This window comes from Elephantulus edwardii, unplaced genomic scaffold, assembly GCF_000299155.1.
Source record: "Elephantulus edwardii isolate Elephantulus edwardi_28Jun2011 unplaced genomic scaffold, EleEdw1.0 scaffold00145, whole genome shotgun sequence".
NCBI lineage: Eukaryota > Metazoa > Chordata > Mammalia > Macroscelidea > Macroscelididae > Elephantulus > Elephantulus edwardii.
This window is the reverse complement of record NW_006399895.1, coordinates 3,347,741-3,367,801: the sequence shown is the minus strand read 5'-3', so window position 1 is coordinate 3,367,801 and position 20,061 is coordinate 3,347,741. Positions and strand designations below refer to the sequence as shown.

The 20,061-nt window shown below is 41.3% G+C and overlaps 1 protein-coding gene across 1 annotated transcript in view; it reads right to left on the bottom strand.

The window, feature by feature from the left end:
• MKL2 (MKL/myocardin-like 2) overlaps positions 1–20,061 on the bottom strand; it is a 130,212-nt gene that overhangs the window by 27,854 nt on the left and 82,297 nt on the right. The window contains exons 5-6 of the mRNA XM_006894497.1: positions 17,880–18,041; positions 16,464–16,642 (exon numbers count right to left, since the gene is read on the bottom strand). Of these exons, the coding sequence (XP_006894559.1) occupies positions 16,464–16,642; positions 17,880–18,041 (341 nt within the window). The remainder of the gene's footprint in view (positions 1–16,463; positions 16,643–17,879; positions 18,042–20,061) is intronic.

Sequence of the window (20,061 nt, the reverse complement as noted above, 5' to 3'; positions counted from 1 at the left end):
GTAATTATTAGTAACAGAAAGTGCTGATGATCTAAAAAGACCAGCTTTTATTTACTTTGCAAAGATGGCTGTGCTTAATTTAATTTTCCAGCAGAAATGAAGAGAAAGTGCTTACCGAGGACTGGCCACACCCAGGTTCTAATCAGACTCCTTCCCCCAGCTTTGTGCCTCCCTGGTAGAGGGGATCATCTCTTTTATGCTATTTGTTTTCCTCTCACTCTGCAAGGCTTTAGATACTACTTATCTGTCAGTCAGCTTTTACAAGGGAGAAATATTCTCTGGCTATGACGCAAGTACTGTCCTGGTGGTCTAGTCCATGGGGAGCTTAGCCTCCCTGGTGGTCCGAATCCAAGAGGAGCTCCAAGGGTCAAAGATGGGCAGTCTCCTCCTATGTGATTTACAGTCACCTAAGAAAACCCAGTGGTGGGTCAGTTATGACTCGTTTCTGATTCCACAGCAAAGAGAGGAGATTTTCAAAATGATATATAAAGGAGGAATACACAGTATCACTGTACCAAAAAGAATGTGTCCATGCGTAACTATTCCAGGAGGAAATACACGATCAAGGACCAATGTTACTGAAAAACTCCAAGCGGCACTACAGGGGTTGGTGATAAACAAGGCTCCAGGATTTGAAGAAACACCTAGTGAGACGTTTCAATAAATAGATGCAGGGCTGCGTGTGCTCATTCATCTAGACCAAGACAACTGGAAGACAGTGAACTGGTCAACCATCTGGTGGTGATTCATATTTGTGACCATTATAAAGAAATAAAACCCAACAGAGTATGAAAACTACAGAACAATGTCAAAGGCAGGTAAAATTTTGCGGATTTTAAAATGGCTAGAGTAATATATTAACAGGGAGTCAGAAATCCAAGCTGCATTTAGAAGAGGACGTGGACCAGGTGATATCACTGGTGATATGTCTGAAGGATCTTAGTCGAAAGAAAACAGAAAGATGTTTCTTGTGTTTTGTTGACTATGTAAAGGTATTTGACTATGTGGATCATAATAAATTATGGGTAACACTCTGAAGAGCAGGAATTTTAAAACACTTGGTTTTTACAATTACAAATTTACAATTACGAATACTTAAGAAGACGTCCTTAGAATAGAACAAGGAGATACTGCATGGTTTAATACAAGAAACCTGTATACTGAGCAAATAACTGGAGAAGCTGGACCACTTGGGAAAGAAGACCATGGCATCAGGATTGGAGGAAGAATCATCAACAACTTGTAATATGCTGGTGACACAACTCTGCTTGCAAAAAATAAAGAGTTCAAACGCATTTACTGAAGTGCAAAGACTTTAGTCTTTAGTATGATATATATACCTTAACATCAAGAAAACAAAAATCCTTGTAACTTATGAATAAGCAAAATAGTGAAAAATGGTGAAAGATTGATGTTGCCAAGGATTTATTTCCTTTTCTTGGGATCCATTACCAACAAGCATGGCTGAAGCAGTCAAGAGATCAAATGATGTACTAAGTTGGGTAAATGTGCTGTGAAGAGCCTCTTTACGGTGCTACAGAGCAAGACTGTCATACAAAGAGTGAGGTGCGCCTGACCTAAGCCAGTGTATTTTCAATCAACTCATATGCAAGTTAAAGCTGAATAACGAGTGGACACTGAAGTCTTTGAGTTGTTGTGCTGTTGAAGGACACTGAATGCACCCTGGACTGCCAAAGAACGAACACATCTGTCTTGGGAGAAGTGCAGTCAGAAAGCCTCTTAGAAGCCAGGACAGTGAGGCTTTTCTAACATACATTAGGGACCTTATCAGAAGGGGCTTGTTACTGGAGAAAAACATCACGCTTGAGGTGAAAGAGAGGAAGGTCCTTGTGACATGGACGACACAGTGGGCTCAGAAGCGACTGTGAGGACAGCAGAGACCCAGGCAGTGTGTCCTTCTGCTACACACAGGGTCACAATGGCACACAACAATATAAAGTAGTGTCCAATGTTTGAATTCTCAATGGTGCATATATCGTGTAGCAGATAGATTCTACGAACCTGGCATATCATTTTAACAGTCCAGCCCCTATTAACAGACAGATGAACTAGCAATGAAATATTAGAGCAGCCAGTGTTAAAAATGCAAAAAAAAAAAAAAAAAAAAAAAGAGAACCCAGCAGCACAGATGGGTTATTACCATCTGTAATATTTATGGAAATAAGTCTGGCTGTGTTTCTAAATCCTTTCTAGCTGGTTTCAATCTTAATTACTGACACTGCCATCTCACCAGCTCTTTAAGCATTTCAGTGTGGCCTTGCTATTCAAAACCACAGAGACACAAGCAGAACACGAGGGTCTTTTTCTTACTGCTAACAAGTTGGAAGGACTCGCAGTTGACCCTCCACTGGCCTTCAGAGGCTGCAAATCGTAGAAGATGGCCCATCTTTCTCGCTCAGGGTCACTGGTGGACTTGAACCCTCAGAGAGGCCCAGCCTTTAAGTCAGTAGCATTACTCCCAGCAGACTGTGCTACCAGGGCTCCACCAACTAAAATTGATGAATTTTAACTTTCTCTTGCCAGCCTTTTTTGTGTGTTTTAGAATGGATCACACACACAATAACCGTCATAACAAAATCTCAAGATCGCATCTGAGCATGAGAAATCTAGCGCCTAACCGTACTGAAAGAATCTGTTGTTGCTGGAAGTGACTTTGCAGTGGGTTTACAAAGGCGGTAAATCACATGGGAGGCTGTTGCCCATTCTTCTCCTGCGGAGCAGCTGGTGGATTTGAACCACGTGCCTTTGGGATCACAGCACAGCTTCTCACACCACTAGGCCACCATCAAAGCTCTTGAAACAATCTAAACAGTAGTAACTCGGAGATGAGAGCACTCCAAGAAGCATTAGGAATATCCAGACATGAAGGATATCTAGACTCATTTCATTCAATAGTAAATTCAGCAATAAGTTAAAGGCTGCTATGCAAAATGATGTGGGGGAAGGATGGGCAATCTCTTCCCGTGCAATCAGCTGCCTCTAAAAACCTGCTGGAGGGTCAGCTATGGGTTGATGCCAACTCTATGGTACACGCCAAATGGTTAACCAGCCATCAATACCTCAGCTCAGCATATATATTATCACGATTTAACTTTAGAAGGGTTCAGAAGCTTTTCCCCAAGAAATAAAAAGCTTATGAGCTCAGGTTTGTTTTATCGGAACTGGTCGCTGTTCCTTTCTTACAAATTAGAGGGCTTATGACTGACTGATAGTTCTTTAATTTTCACCAAAACACCGTAAAAGAAAAGGTCAGAAAAACACTGACATAGAATGGTGGGTATTTATGCTTTAAAGACAACTCTGCACAGGAGGCTGACTTTTTAAACCTCAATACTGAAGTCCGCGACAAAAGTAAAAAAAAAAAAATCAAGTCAGATGTCTCAGTTGACCGAAGCTTTGCAACATCTCGGAGCCCAGGACATACACACCACACGTCAGCATGTTCGCAGGAAATGTCTTTTGTTTTCCTCTCTTAGAATTTGTTTATCCAGTCTGGATAGAGAGAGGGGGGATAAAAAGCCCTCTATTGTACTTAACATATTTAATAACAAATCCCTTTTGTATTGTAGGTTTTAAATCCACAATAAACATGTTTCTAATTTAGGATGCAGCTGAGTTCTTAATTAAGACGGCAACTGGAAGAAAGTATTTAGAAAGGCAATTATTCTTTAAATATTGTTGCTACATTCCAATCTCCAGACAAACAGAATGAACGCTCATTAATGAATGAGTTGAATATAAACCCACAACATCTGCTTCGCATGTCTAATACGCAGATCCTGCTGCTGAGTGGCTGCAGATTCCCGGCAACGGTTCACTGGGCCCAGAGGCTGTAACTCTTTAAGGAAGGAGGCTGCCTATGTGTCTCCTACGAAGTAACTGGGAGAATGGAACGAATGACCTTATGGTTAACTGCCCAGCCCATTACTCACTTTTCCAGGACGTCTTAATACACGGTATTTTATGTAAAACTCAAGTTCTGCTAAAATGTGTCACCTACACGGACCACTGGGGTCTGTCGGTAAGCTCAACTCCTGACTCATAGCAACCCTATGTTCAACAGCTCTGAATCCTGCTCTACCTTGAGCCAATTTCATGGTCTCTGGCACATCTACTCTACCCCCATTACTCCAATCACTGAGTCAATCCCTCTCCTGCAGAGTCTTCCTCTCTTGTGCTGTCCCTCCACCATTCCAAGCATAATGTCCCTCTTTGCAACATGCCCAAAGTATGTCAGATGGAGTGTCAAAATCCTTGCCTCTAAGGAGCAGCCTGGTTACACCCTCTCCAGAATGGATCTCTTTGTTCTCTTAGGAGTCCAAGGTATATCCAATAATCTTCTCCAGCGATACAACTCAAAGGCATTAATTCTTCTATCATCCTGAGTCACTGTCCAGCTCTCTGTGTGAAAACCATGGCCTGGATCAGGTGCACCTTAGTCTCTAGACTGACACTGTTGCTCTCCAGTACTCTGCCGAGGTCTCTGACAGCAGATGTTTTTTGGTGCAATTCGTAGTACTAAGAGTGCTGACTGTGGATCCATGCAAGCTGAAGCTGTTAATGATCTCAGTCTCTTCACTGTCTATCATGATGCTGCCAATTTGAGCATTATAATAATATGTTGTTGTTATGTGCTGTCGAGTTGCTTGAGACTCATAGCAACTCTATGTAGAACAGCCCTAAACTCTGCTCTGTCCTGTGCCAATTGCACCGTCTCCGATACACCCATCCCGATTACCCCAGTCACTGAATCAATCCACCTCATAGAGGGCCTTCCCCTCCTGTGCTGTCCCTCCACCCTCCCAAGCATGATGTCCCTCTCCAAGGACCGGTCCCTCCTTACAACATGTCCAAAGTATGTTAGACGGAGCCTCAGAATCCTTACCTCCAAGGAGCAGCCCGGTTTGACCCTTTCCAGGATGAATCTGTTGTTTTCCTAGCAGTCCATGATACTAGAGTCCTCAATACTCTTCTCCAGCACCACAGCTCAAAGGCATCAATTCTCCTTCTATCCTCCTTAGTCATTGTCCAACTCTCTGATGCATAGCAAGTGATAGCAAAGACCTTGGCCTGTATCAGACGCACCTTAATCTCCAGAGAGACACCATTGCTCTTCAGTACGTTGGAGAGGTCCCTAACAGCAGACTTTCCCATCGCAATACACCTTTTAATTTCCTGGCTGCTGGTGCCCAGAGTGTTGACTGTGGAGCCGAGCAGACTAAAGCTGTGAATAATCTCAATCTCTTCACCATCCATCCTGATGCTGCCAATTGATTCAATGGTGGGAATCTTTGTCTTCTTGACATTGAGCCTCAATGCATATTGGAGGCTGCAGTCCTTGACCCTCTGCAGCAAGTGCTTCAGGTCCTCCTCAGTTTTAGCAAGCAGGGTTGTGTCATCTGCATAATGCAGATTGTTGATAGATAGATCGTAATTTTATTGTAATTTTCCATCAATTTTGAGTTTGTCCCTTTAGGATTTTCAATTGTCACAGCTGTCCTATGCATCATCCGAAATAGTGCCACGCCACAGAGCGCGATTCCTCCATCTGGAGTGTCGCCAAACTACTCTCTTCAGTAATGAGTCTATTAGTTTTGGTGTTAATTTCACTGACTGAGCAGCACAAAAATGTCATCAACACTGTAGATCAATTCTGGAAACCCCAGAGCTCATGTCCATCTTCTTTTAAATACATTTCCCTTGATAAAGTTGATCAGGTGGCACTACGGCTAAAGCACCTGGCTGCTGACCAAAAGGTAGGCAGTTCAAACCCTCCATCTTCTTCCAGAAGAGAGACAAGGCAGCCTGCCTCTGTAAAAATTTATCTATAACCTTGGGAAACCTGTTAAGGCAGTTTCTTTCTTTTTTTTTTTTAATTTTATTTTAATGAAAGTTTACAGACATTGGATGTCTATTCATTCATTGTTGCACACTTTCCTCCCTACCCACACCTCTCTCCCCAGTTCACTTTTCTCTTAGAAAAAAAAATAAATATCTTTCATTGTTATACAATTCCCTCTCCCGCAGTCCACTCCACTATGCAGTTTTCATTCTGGACTCTTGTCATGACAATAATACTTAATCATTTATTCCTCCTAAACAGCTCTCTCCCTCATCTGTTTCAAAGCAGTATACATTATTTATCCCCTCTTTCTCAGTCTTCCCCCAACCCCGATGACAGACCCGTTTTACAACAGTGGCACCATGCAGTATTTGTCTTTTTGTGACTGAGATACTTCACTCAGCATAATGTCCTCCAGGGTCACTCATTTGGTGTAATATTTCATGAGTTCCTTGTTTTTCAATGCAGCATAGTATTCCATTGTGTGAATATACCACAGCTTCTCTATCCATTTGTTTGTTGAGGGGACCCGTAAGGCTGTTCTACTGTGCTCTACAGTGTTTCTGTGAGTTGGAATGAACTCGAAGGCAGTGGGGATGTAAAATTGATACATACTATCTGTTACAGTCTTCAAGAATTTTAATACCCAAACCTCACTGCCATCAAGTTGATTAGGATTCCCAGTATCTTCCACTTGGTTTCCAAGGCCATCAATTTTCATATGAGACTGATTCATCTTTCTGACCATGAGAGGCTGGCAGATTGAAATGGCCAGTCTTTCTGTGAGCAGTCAACACATATACCACCACACTACCAGAGGCTGGGAGGGAATATCTACTACAAGCTTAGTGTGACCATGCTGATGGTTGATTTAAAAGTTAGTCTAAGTGAACATTATAGGCCAGGAGGGGAAAGAATGATTACATATTCAAATCACTATTATTTATTTCTGGAAAACTGAGCTCTTTAATACTTGAGTAGATTATTTGTAGGTAAGGAAATAACACTTAATTCTTCTTAAGTAAAGGAGCTGTGGTGGCCTAGTGGTAAGGAGCTGCACTGTCGATCCAAAGGCATGTGGTTCGAATCCATCAGCTGCTCCACTGGAGAAGGATAGGCAATCTTCTCCTACAAGTTCACAACCTCTGAAAACCCACTGGAGGATCAGCTATGAATGGCACAATAACTTATTTTTTTTTTAATTTTTTTTACAATAACTTCTTAAGTAAAGAAAACCTGGTGGCATAGTGTGTCACACGCCACCCTGCCAACCAAAAGGTCCTTAATTCCATCCACTGGCTGCTCTGCAAGAGAGATGGGCAGTCTCCTCCAGTCTCAGAAACCAGATGGGAGGGGAGTTCTGGTGGCCTAGTGGTAAGGAGCTGCAACTACAATCCCAGAGGCGCACGGTTCGAATCCACCAGATGCTCTGCTGGGGAAGGAGGGACAATCTCCTCCTGTACCAGTCAGATCTGATTTGATGGTACACTCACACAAAAATAATAAAATAATTTTTTTTTTTTTAAAAAAGGAATTTCGGAAAAGAAAAAGAAACCAGATGGGGGTGGTGAGGAGACGGAAGTGGGTTATTTGAAAATAATACAGAAAATAAAGTCACTAGTAGTATTAACAGGATGACACCGGGTGACGTATTGGAAATAACTTCAAGAAGAATTTCACACTGTTGACTTCAGAGATTAAGGTCATTAGTTCAAACCCTCCAAGGGCCAGTTTGTGTCCTCTTTTCCATGCCATCTGTCTCACATCCTATCAAGTAAAGCCCACAGCTCAGCTTCTGACGCCCAGACGCCCAGTGAGTGCTGCTGAACAAATGGTGGCCATTCGTTTCACCATCAGCTTCTCAATTAGAGTGAATAAACACTTATTTGATTGTAAATAAGGCCAGGCTTATTCTGTTCAAGGAAACATTTTAGCTGTTCTGCTATTGGTCACTAGGGAACTGACCAAGAAAGGGGATGGGACTCAAATTGGTTTGTGCTAGAAATCAACTCATTAAGTACGAATGATGGGATCAATCCTGAAATTTCAGACACAGAAATCAACTGGAGAGATAATGACAGAAACCAGAGTCAGTATCTTTTGTGTTCTATCCAGGACTTTATTGCCAGTTATTTGCCGTAACAATTATTTGATTATCTAATGTATCTGTCTATGGTTTACCTATTAGATCTTGAGTTTTCTCTTTACTGGCTTAAATGTGAGGTTTCTGAAACAGCTGGCAAAAGCTCAGAATTTTACTTGACACAATGGGAAAAACAGGTAGTTTGCCAAATTCTTCTAAACTTGTCTTCCTGAATATGTAATGTATCTAACAAATAAGGTTCTTTTTAGCACTACTGACTTTGAAAGTTGTGTTTGACCATGCTTGTAATTGAACATATGGAGTTTCAAATAAATAATCATCAAAGCGCTAAGAAATTGCTGATAGAAGTCTTAAGCTCTTGGCATCAACATATGACTGACTGTTCTTAAGTTTTTACGGTGCTCCATTGTTCAAGAGCTGCTTAAGCATAAAACAAATTCACCTTCAACATGTGAAGCATGTCCTATAAACATGCTGGAAAATTCCTTCCCAGATACACTTTCATTAGAACTGAAAAGCTAAGGGTGGGGTGTGTGTGTATGTATGGGAAGCCAAGAGTAAGTAGTTTTTGTCTCCTCTAGACCACACTGTTAATACCTACAATTGGAAAATAGGACATGCTGTGTACTGTGCTCCCTCCACTGTCAGGTCATTAGCATTTTAGCAGAGGACTGTGAGAGCAGTGCCTTTAAAATCTGTTCTTTACCTAGGTGTGTGTTCTAACAAGAGAGTGGTAGTGTCTGTGAGAGGATGACTCCTCTATCTGAATGCTTTTTGGTACGACTTAATCCTTTAGCAGCTATTTGTGTATTTTGAAAAAGAAGTCAAGACACTCTATCAGGAAGTAAAGACCCTCAACCAGGAAGTAAAGACCCTCCGCCAGGAAGTAAAGACCCCCCACTAGGAAGTAAAGACACTCCACTAGAAAGTAAAGACCCTCAACCAGGAAGTAAAGACCCTCCATGAGGAAGTAAAGACCCTCAATGAGGAAGCAAAGACCCTCAACCCTTAGGAAGTAAAGACCCTCAACTAGGTGGATTGACATGGTGACTGTTGCAATGGGATCTTGTGTGTCAGGAAGTGTGAAGATGGCACAGGACAGACAGGGTTCAGATCTTTTGTTCATAGGGTCACTATGAGTTCTACTCAACTTGAAGGCACCTAACAACAACAACAACAACAATTGGGTAAGAAAGTTTGCTGCCAAGCCAAAGGCAGGTAGTTCGAATCCACCAGCTGTTCCTTGAGAGAAAGATGAGCTATCTCCTTCCAGCAACAATGAGTTTCAGTACAGATTATAGATAAAAATGAAACAGAGAAACTGAAAACGTGTTTAATGCATAAGGATTAAGTGTGTAGCAGAAAATGCTATTTAATCAACATAAGAAAAAAGCTGGCTCAGGTGAAAAAGAAAAGCACTGTTAATGGTAGAGATCTCCAAAGGTGGTCTGTTACCTGTGTATCAAAGTCTACAGAACTTTAGTCACCTACGTAAGATCAAAGGGGCAGTACTTATCTGAGATAAAGCTCAGAAGATAATATGAAACTGTGTATGTATGAGTTACTGGATAGAAAAAAACCAATTTGCTCTCCAAACTTTCACATACATCACAATAAAGTTAATGAAAAGCATAAAAAGTATCACCATACATAAGTAATGTACCCAGTTGTCAGGTGCTGTCAAGTTGAGTACAACTCATAGTGACCCTATAAACAAGGGATCTGAACCCTGTTCTGTCCTGCACCATCCTCACACTTCCTGACACACAAGAGCCCACTGCGGCAGTCACCGTGTTAATCCACCTGGTTGAGGGTCTTCCTCTCCTTTGTTGGCCCTCCTCCCTTCCCAACATCATGTCCTTCTCCAAGGAATAGCCCCTCCTTGCAACATGCCCAAAGTATGTGAGGTGAAGCCTCATCATTCTTGCCTCCAAAGAGCACTCTGGCTGCATCCTCTCCAGGACATATTCGTTTGTCCTCTTAGCCATCCATGGGATGTTCAGTGCTCGTCTCCAACACCACAGCTCAAAGGTGTCAATTCTTTTTTCTGTCACTTTTATTTCCTGTCCAGCTCTCAGACATATAGCAAGTGACTGGAAAGACTATGCTCTGAATGTACCCAGTAGATGATTTAATAAACAGTAATTTACCATATCCATAGGATAAGATTTAAAAAAAAATTGGTTAAGCCAAAAGGACTACATGTCAGGAAAAGACGTCTATTTGGCTGTACGTAACGAGCAGAGCTCCTACCTCAAAGGTGGCACGTTTCTTCCAGCTCAAAACCACCAGGGGCTCCTCAGGAGAAAGACCACGCCCTTTCCCCTTGTGATGCAGAGCCCTGGTAAACCAAGAGGAAGGTCGGCTACGAGTTAGTCCTGACCTGTCTGCAAGGAGGTCTTTCTTTGAGTTGGGGCAAGAGAAGAAAATGTAAATAATTCTGCTACAACTCCAATGTGTTTATGGTATTTTATAAGAGGATTTTATATAAATGAGATGCCTTGCCTATTTTAGAAATACTGGGTAATACTGAAAGCAAACGATATCATTTTCTAAAACATAACCTAATTATTAACTTTAGAGAACAAAAATAATTCCAAAAATTATTAAAACTTTCCTGAACAGTCAATTTAAAAACAAAACCAAATCAATTTGCTCTGTTGATCTGCAGCCAAAAGGATTATGAACTGTTGAATGACCAGCTGCTCTACTCTGTAAACTTTCACCCAATTCACAGGAAAGTGTTAAAACACAACAGACAAAACCCTTCAACATACTGAAAATCTATTTAGTGCCTATTACTACATTAGCATTATCTTTCTTCAACGTATAACTGTTCTGAAGAACATATTTCTTTGACGGCATGAGCACAAGTGGAACACTTTAAGACTTTGGCCAAATTCTTTATAAGTCACCAGAAAACACAATGAGATGTTACGCAGGCTGCATGATCTAGAGGTGTTCAAGGTAGCCAGTAAAGAAATATCTAACAGGTAAAGCCACAGCAGAGCCCTGTCTGATGCTGGGTGCTTCTGGAATATACAGATGGGGTTGTTTGTTTTTGGTTTTTTTTTTTTTTTAATAAAATATTAAAAAATGAGAAAAAAACCCCCAAACACCAAAAAAACCCAAAACACAACTTTACAAAGTGAGTCTTTTTCCGCAGGCCTTGTTGCTGAGAGAGAAAAATCTGAAAGCAAACGTGCTGTCATCTTGCAGTGACCCCGGCGGTCAGACCAGAACTAACTGCCCCGCCAGTTTCCACGGCTGCGGTCTCTAAGGAGAGGAGCTCAGTGGTGTAATCCTCAGCGTGTTGTTTACCTGGAGGCAGCCTGTCTCTGCCGTTTAAATCTGCCGGTCCTCAGTGGGAGTAGGATGGGCAGTGTCCTCCTGTTAAGACGCACCGTCTCAGAAACTTGGTGGAGGGTCACCAGGAAGTGGAACAGACTCAGTGACAGTGACAGCGGGTTGGTGGGTCCAAACTGCCAGCTTTGTTCTGTTAGGGGCCCAGAGCCTAAAGACGGTGCACTGGGATGTCTTCAACAGAAAAGAGGCCGCTTGGTAATGGTGTGTAGTCAGCAGACAGAACTGGGGCTGTGTCAGCACCACACGCCAACACCTAAGTTCAGAAATGACCCGAGGGCTGGGTGTGCAGCACGATCCATCAATGCCACCTTCATCCTCCAGCTGGCAGACAGCAGTGCAGCCACAGTGCACCTCAGAGGCAAGGACAGTGAAGCGTCATCTATAGATTTTGGGCCTGCTGCTGGGAGAGGCTATTCAGTGGAAAGAAACATCATGCTTGGAAAGACGGAGGGTGAGCAAAAGAGAGGAAGACCCTTAACAAGATGAACTGCTGAGATGAACTGACAAGTGACTGTAGCAACGGGCTCAAGTATATAATAATCATAATCATAATCATAATTATGTGTAGTGGAACGAGTATGAGGATCTAAGGTGAGGGAGTGTGGACGCAGAGGGGTGAGGATGGGTGGAGGGTGGTGGTGTTAATCACAGGGTTGCACAATCTGATGGGTGGAAGGGGGGTGTCAAGGAAATGGGACGATCCAGTGCGAAATACAATGTATTTGAACTTTGTAAATAAACCAGTATAAAATAAAGAGAAAAAAAGAAATGATGAGGAATGGCACAGGACAGGACAAGGTCATATTTGTTGTTCATAGGGTCATTATGAGTCATACTTGACTCCAAAGCATTTAACAACAATAGTTCAACATGAGTTAAATGTGTTTATTACAAATATATTCCTGTAGACAGGAGAGCCCAAAAGGGCCATACTACATAAACTTCTTAACTATAACAAAACAGCCTGAGGGGATGGAGTATCCTCGGGAGACACTAAGGTTAGCCGGCATAACACAGTCCACAAGGACAACATTCCACCCTCTACATGGGTGAGTAATGTTTGGGGACTTAATAGTTTACAAGTTGCCATGTAAAGACCAACTACTGGCCTCTCCCTGTCTGAGGCAAAGAGAGGGGCAGAAAATAAAATAAATATGGAAACAATTATTCCACAGCACCAATGAACTTTGCAATCATCAATTAACTTCAATGGTCTTGAGACCAAAAGAACTAGATAGTGCCCAGGTACCAAGGTTACGCTCTCTAAAAGGGATCATGATAGAAGGTCCTAGACAGAAAGGAAGAGAAACGTGAAGCAAAACTCAGTCTTGTAACAAAGGCCAGGTTTATGAGCTCAAGGCAGACGGGGCGGAACCCCCGAGACATGGGCCCTCAGCAGCTTTTTCAACACAGAATGGAACTCACTCCTGTGCCACAACTTTTATGACAGACAAATCTACAAGGTAAACAAAATACCAAAGGTAAATATAAGGTAAATAAAACACTTAGCACTCAACCACACAGGATTATGAGGGCAGGGGGGAAAAAAAGAAGAAGAAATCTTGTTATTCTTATTTTCCTTTGAGGCATCCTGGAATGTCAATTTACTGGGTGGGCTTTGCCTGTGCTTAACATTTCTCACTTACAAGCTTAACTGGAGACCAAGTGTCTGGAGAAACCCCCTCCCCTCCCAAACGTAACAAGCAGAGAAAGGGAAAAGGAGAGTGATAACCTCTCAGGTCGGCAGAGCCACAGGGCCATAAACAGGGAGGTGGCTGAGGTGACAAACTGTCTGTGTTACGCATGAGAAGCTCCAGCCACGCTCACAGCTGCCTGGTCTCCTGACTCATTCAGATAGAGAACAGCCAGGCCAGAGGGATCAGCAGTGCTGTTTTTTAATGGTATTCGCTCACATACTTGACATTCTTCTTAGCCCTATTTTTAAAGCCCAAAACCAGGGTGCAGCAAATGTGTGAGAACACAGTCGGGGTGGTCTTTCTCACCCTCCTCTCCTCTCTGTTTAGACTGGGGCCTGGCCACTGACCCTCATTCTTCCTCTAGGCTGATGCAGTCAAGCTGAGGGGCCAGAGTCACCCGTGCCCAGGCTGACGGTAAGCTGGGATGAATGAACAGGAAGGGAGCCATTCACGCTCTCTGATGAGTCTCCGCAGAGACGCTGTTCTCAAACGGAAGGAGACATAAGCACGGCTCACACAAACGCTGCGCATTCCTGCTTGTGATGCTTCATTCGGTTCAACACTGACTCAGCACCTTTTCTGTCAGGCTCTGTGTTAGACGCTAAAGACACACACAGAAAAAAACAGCTCTGATCCTTTAAAAATCAGACTCTGCCAGCACAGGCTCACATTTAAGTGGGGAGCATGGAGGCAACTAAACGAACAAACATATTTAACGAATAGATTTCAGATCTTGGCGGTGAGCAAAATGAAGAAACTAATGCTGAAGGATGCGCTTTCTAACAAATGTTCACGAACGGAACAAAGCAGACAAATCTTTCAATTCTAAGCTTTTGTATTTCTCGAGGCCCAAGTCTTCTCCCCTGTTGTGAAAGGGTAAAAGTAGATAATTACCAAAGTCCTTCCCAAGATACTATGGATACTATGTTTTAGGAAAAACATTTCCTGTTATACCATTCCCATTACATAGAACAATAGTTTAGACATAAAGTAAAACTCATATGAAGAGATGAAAAGCCGCAAACTGGTGGATGTCCTGTACTGCCTGTTGTATTGTTATGTGTCTTCTATGACTACTCAATGGAGATGAATCTGTAGTTTGTAGGGTCACTGTGAGACTCGTAGTGACTCTATGAAGTACAGATCAGAACTCTGCCCTGTCTTGTGTCATATGCATGATCTCAGACATGCTTGAGACCACTGTTACAGTCACAGTGTCAATCCATCCCTTCGAGGGTCTTTCTCTCTTTCACCGACATTGGGTATTTCTCAAGATGAAACAGCTGAAGAAAGAACTGAAAGTTCTAGTTACAACACTTAACGAATTTTAAGGAAAAATGATCAAAAAATGCAGGAAGCATCAAAAGAAGATGGAAATGAATACAGAGTCATAAGACCAAAGAGAATGCATAAAAAATTAATCCATTTCAGGAAACAGCAAATTATCTAAAATCAATGGTATTTAAAGAAGTACGCACTGCACTAGGAGGCACTGGTAAAATGCAAGTCTCCAAGAACGGACAGAATACCAAGTGAGATGTCCTACCAAGAGATGCAGCGCTGGAGTTGTTCATTCATCTAGATTTCATCCAAGAAATCTGGAAGACATTTAACTAACTGATTGTAAGCGATCTGTATCGATACCCATTTCTAAGAAACATGGTCCAGCAGAGAGCAGATACTAAGGACTGATATCATAGGCAAGTAAAATCTTGAAGATAATGACAAACAGCTGGAGTAATATGTTAACAGGGCACTGCCACATATATAATAATCATAATCCAGAAAAAGGTCTTAGAATTAGAAAGAGGTCTTATCATTGCTCATGTGTCAGATGGTTGAAGGGCGAGAATACTACAAAGATGTTTCCCTAAGTTTTACTGACCATGCACATTAACAGATTATGGATAATATTGAGAACAATGGGGATTCCAGGGTACTTAAATCTCATGTGGAACCCATACATAGATGAAGAGACAGTATCTCAGCAGAATAGGGGGTATTGTGTGGTTTAAAATCAGGAATGGTATGTTCAAATCTTTCATGATAATGATCAATTTGTATTCTAAACTAATAATCTGACAAACTAGACTGTAAGAGGGGGACTGAGGCATCAGGATGGGAGGAAGCATCATTAAACAAGCAGGCGTGGCATCCACTTCCTACACAACATGCCTCTGGAAACTCTATAAACTTTAATAAACGCCTATAGTTATAGAAAGGCTTCACGCCTTTTGTTGCTCAGGTCGCTATGAGTCGTGCTCGACTCGACAGCAATCAACAACAACAGCAGCAGCTTATTCATATAGTATAATCCTACTTGCTGAAAGCAAAGAGGACTTAGAGTCCTTACTGATGAAGACCCAAGACTAACAGCCTTCAATAAAGATTACACACCAACACAAAGAAAACAAAAATCTTTATGACTAGACCAGTAAGCATCATCATAAACAGAGAAAAGAACGAAGTTGCCAAAGACTTCGTTTTACTTGGATTGACAATCAACAGAGAGAGAAGCAGAAATTAAGAAATGAAATGATCCTAACACTGGGCAACTCTGCTGCAAAATCTCTCAGTTTTTATGTGTTGAGGACCAAGGTGTGCCTATCCCAAAGCATGGTATTACTGAAAATACTCTTATGCATGTAAAAGATGAGCAATGATTTTGGAAGAGTGGAGAACTGATGCATTTGTATTATGCTCTTGGTGAGAAATCCTGAATACACTGACTGCTAAAGGAATAAACGAACAAACTCATTCTGGAAATACATAGTCGGAAGGCTCCTTAGAAGTGAGGATGGGGAGATGTCGTCACGTATCTTGAATATGCTCTAAAGAGGGACTCTAGAGAGAAGGTCATCACACATGGTGAAGCAGAGGGTCAGTGAGAAAGACAACAAGCCTCAATGAGGCTGACAGAGTGGCTGTAACAAGGGGTCCAAATACAGGAGCGACTGGAGTATGGTTCAGGACTGGGCAGTGACTCTGTTCTCCTGTTCAGGGGTCCCTTTGTGTCAGAGCCTAACAGTGACAATCTGACAGAGACATTGGGGTAAAATGAAGAGTGCTAAAGGGATGAGCTTTCTTTAAAAGGGTGATGATGGCATTTTCAGATTAGATGGTGGTGATGGTTTGCTAAAAGTCACTGACTGAATCTCATCCTTTAGAAAGTGGGATTGTATGATGTGTAAAATGTATCTCAATTAAAAAAACATATGAAAGTTTTAAAAAAGCAAGCTACAAATCATATATAAAATAAAAACATACATGCAGAGCAGAAATAATATGTAAAATATATTAAAAATATTAACAGTTGTTGCATTACAAGTGAAAAAGCACTGTATCTCTCAGCACTTTCTGTACTTTTTCTGGTGAAAATGAATTCCTCTGATATATGAAAATTCACAGCCTTGACTTAGAGGATGGAGAATACCTGGGCAGGAGTGTTTGCAGTCACGGGAGATGGCGCTTCACTGCCTTTTGGCTCACTGGGGGAGGCAGCCGAGCCCTGCGACTCCTGGCTGGCCGGCTGGTCTGGAGACAGGGCATCGCTGCTGTCTTCATCAAATGAGAAATCACCCTGCGTCTGGGGGTAGTCCTCCTTCCCAACACCTACGGGAACACAGGATTCTGGTTTTGGCCTTGGAATCGGAACTTTAAAATGTTTTCTAGAAGAACTGAAGTTGGTTAAACACATATTCTAAGTATTACGCATCATTTGTGTACCTTGTGAATGGAAAAACATGGCCACAAGGATGTATTCTTTAAAAACAACAATGTATATGAATGTTATGAACTTTGTCTGTAAACCAGTATAAAATATATGTATATATAAAGAACCTTCCCAAAACAACCCACATCAACAAGTCAATCCGAATTAGCTTCAGCTCTGGCTCCAATCACCAGTTACAGAGTGCGGGAGACAGAGGAAGGTTTTTAATGACAAACAGGAATGCAGATGCCATCAGGAAATCAAGAACATGGGAAATGCTAAAGGACAAAACGAGGCCATTTCATCTGCAGATACACACGAAGGAGAGAGACCTAGAGGAGGCGATTAAAACTTAAGAAAGATAGAAACCAAAGGCCACGTGTGGGCCTTGGCTTGATCCTCACCCAGAACCCAACTGTTACAAAACCATTTTAAGGCTATCAGGAAGCGGGATCATGATTTGGCTGGTGAAAAGTTTCCACTTCAAGGACTAGCCTAGCCGACGACATCTCACCTTTTTGGGCCCATTTCTTAGCAATGAAATGGAACCACAGTTGATTGTGCTGCTTAAAACATGGGATATAAATTACCTAAGATTTAAATTAATGCTAACAAAAAGGATACTGACCAAATATGATGTTCCCATGAGTAACAGCTGTATCAGTAATATATTTAACATTAGTATTTTTTTATAAAGTTTATGCCAGGAAATCAGAAAAATAAATAGATGTCAATAACTAAGGGAGATTTTGATAAAATGGGCAATAATACCATTCTTAGTATTTCTATATTTATCTCCTGTTCAACTCCCTGAGCTAACACTGTATATAAGCTGTTTTTCCTAAAAGAAAGAAAAAATGTAAAATTTGTGACAATAAAATTAAGCAGAAAAACACAACAGCTTAGAAAACACAATAATGAAGTCAGAATAAGACTGACTTACACCTCAAATGAACTAGAAGAATCTTTGTGCTAATTAAGACAACTAATATTAATCATATAACGTGAATTGTTATACCAATAATGACAATACTGATAACTGATGTGAACTTTGTACTGCACTAATCTGTTTTACTTAAAACTCCCAATTTTCAATTTCTCTTTCTCACAGAAAACAATAAAGTGATACAATCTTGCCTATAATTGCTTCCTTAACACTGGAGTCCACAGGAAGGATGTTTTTCTCAACCAGCTCCATGGGACCAGGTCGCTGGGCAATCTTTTCATTCAGATCATCAGCGAGGCGAGCTCTTTTCAACTTCATCTGAGTAGCCTGTAGAGATGGCTCTGCAAATGTTTCTAAAAAAAGAAAACAGAATTTTAACCATCACAGGGATAATGGTTTATCATAGTGCTGTCTCAAACTGACTAATTAATTAAAAAAGAATTTATGAATCTGCACCATTTTAGTGGGTGGAGAAAAGAACAGTTTAGGATTGCTCCAGTACACATTTTATATTTCTGTCCAAGATAGCTTTATACTGTCTGTATAATATAGTAACCCACAGACTTGAACCTGATGGAAGATCACTGTAAGTCAAAACTGACTTGACGGCAGTGATTTTGAGTTTTATTAAAAAGCAGAGTACTGCTCTACCTCACTTACTCGTGCATGTTAGGAGGGGCTAGTTCTTGGAGAAGGACATCATGCTTGAAAAGATGGAAGGTCTGTAAAATATGAAGACCCTCAATGAGATGGACTGATACAGTGACTGTAACAGTGGACCCAAGGGTGTTAGAGAAGGGGAGGAGGGCTCAAGAGGGGGCAGGGTTCAGAGCTGTTGTTCACAGGGTCACTATGAGCTGTTGCTGACACAATGGCACCTAACAAGGCACCTAACAAGGACAACAAGTTATTAATATAGGGCATAAGTTAACGTCCCATGACTAGTATTAGAGACATGACTGATGATGAAGAAAGATGTGGTCCTGTGTTAAGTTTAACTTTTACATTTGGTTCCACTGACGAGTCTTTTCTTAGGAGAGGAGACACTGCACTGGGGGCTCTAAGCTCCAGGATCAGTGGGAAGAACTATACTTTACATTCTTGGACTGAGCTCCAATCATTTCAGAGTTGAACATCATAATTAAGTATCTGGATTTCTTTCAGAGTAAACCAACTTGTACCTGTTAGGAGCGCTCAGTTACATTATAATGGACATGGACAGCAGTGGATCATCTCACAAAGGCACAGAGTTGGCAGGGCACATGAGAAACTGCTTTAAATATCAAAACTCATTCATTTGTCTCATTCTAATTACTTGTGCTTTTGGTAACTTACACTAAAAATTGCTTTCACTACTCAAACAAATGATTAGAACTTATTTTAAAAGTAACGACAAGGTGCCAAGCCAAAATTCGGATCTGAAAACCACTTGTTTTTAAAGCTATACAGTAAAAGGTCTTTTGAGGTGCTTGCCCTTCAGCGATCTGAGCACTTGCTGGTATTCTCGTCCTTGGGGTTCCATGACTCGTTGAAGCCAGGGCTCACTGGAAGCTCACAGCCATAAGATCCCCTCCAGCACATGTGTGCCCTTCTCATTCTACAAGCTAACCTGGGTTCTCACCAACCCCAACTGTCCACAAAATATTTCCTATCTGTGGTTCAGATCTTATCAATTATCATATATGGTATCATAATAATATATTACTATAATAACACACATTATTAGTAGTAGTTTATATCATATCTATTATCATCGCATATTTTCACCAAATATTATGGGGAAATGACACATTTCAAAAGTAAAAGGATTTCTTGGAAACAGACTAAAGTTCTGGAAAGACTCAATAAAGGAGAATCACTGAAAAAAATGCCGTCAAAATACAGCAAGATCTGAGAAAAAGAGGACACAAGCTAAGATTTTAGAGCTCAGATTGCTTTTCAAATGCCTTTATGTTTCTGCTCTACCATAAACAGAAACTGTGGATGATGCACGATGTTAATGGTTTATGTAAAACAGGTAACATAAATTCCACCCTCTGAAGCTATCCCTAAAGTAAAGGCACTGGACCTATAGTGGGTAACAATTACATTTTTCCAGAAATTAAAATACGCGCCTCTCCATTGTCTTAATACTCTGATGGAAAGAACTGTGGCCCCAGTCTTGTTAGGATCTTGTTTAAATCAAGCAAGACTATGACAGGTGAGAAGACTTAGATAAAATTTCTCCAAAAGAGTAAGCAGAAAACCTAAAGATAGGGGGAAATTATCTAAAATCTACAGAAACTCTAAAACCTCAACAACAAAAAGATAAACACAAAATGGGCAGAAGCTAGGAAAAGATTCTTCACCAAATACATATTGATGGCCAATGTA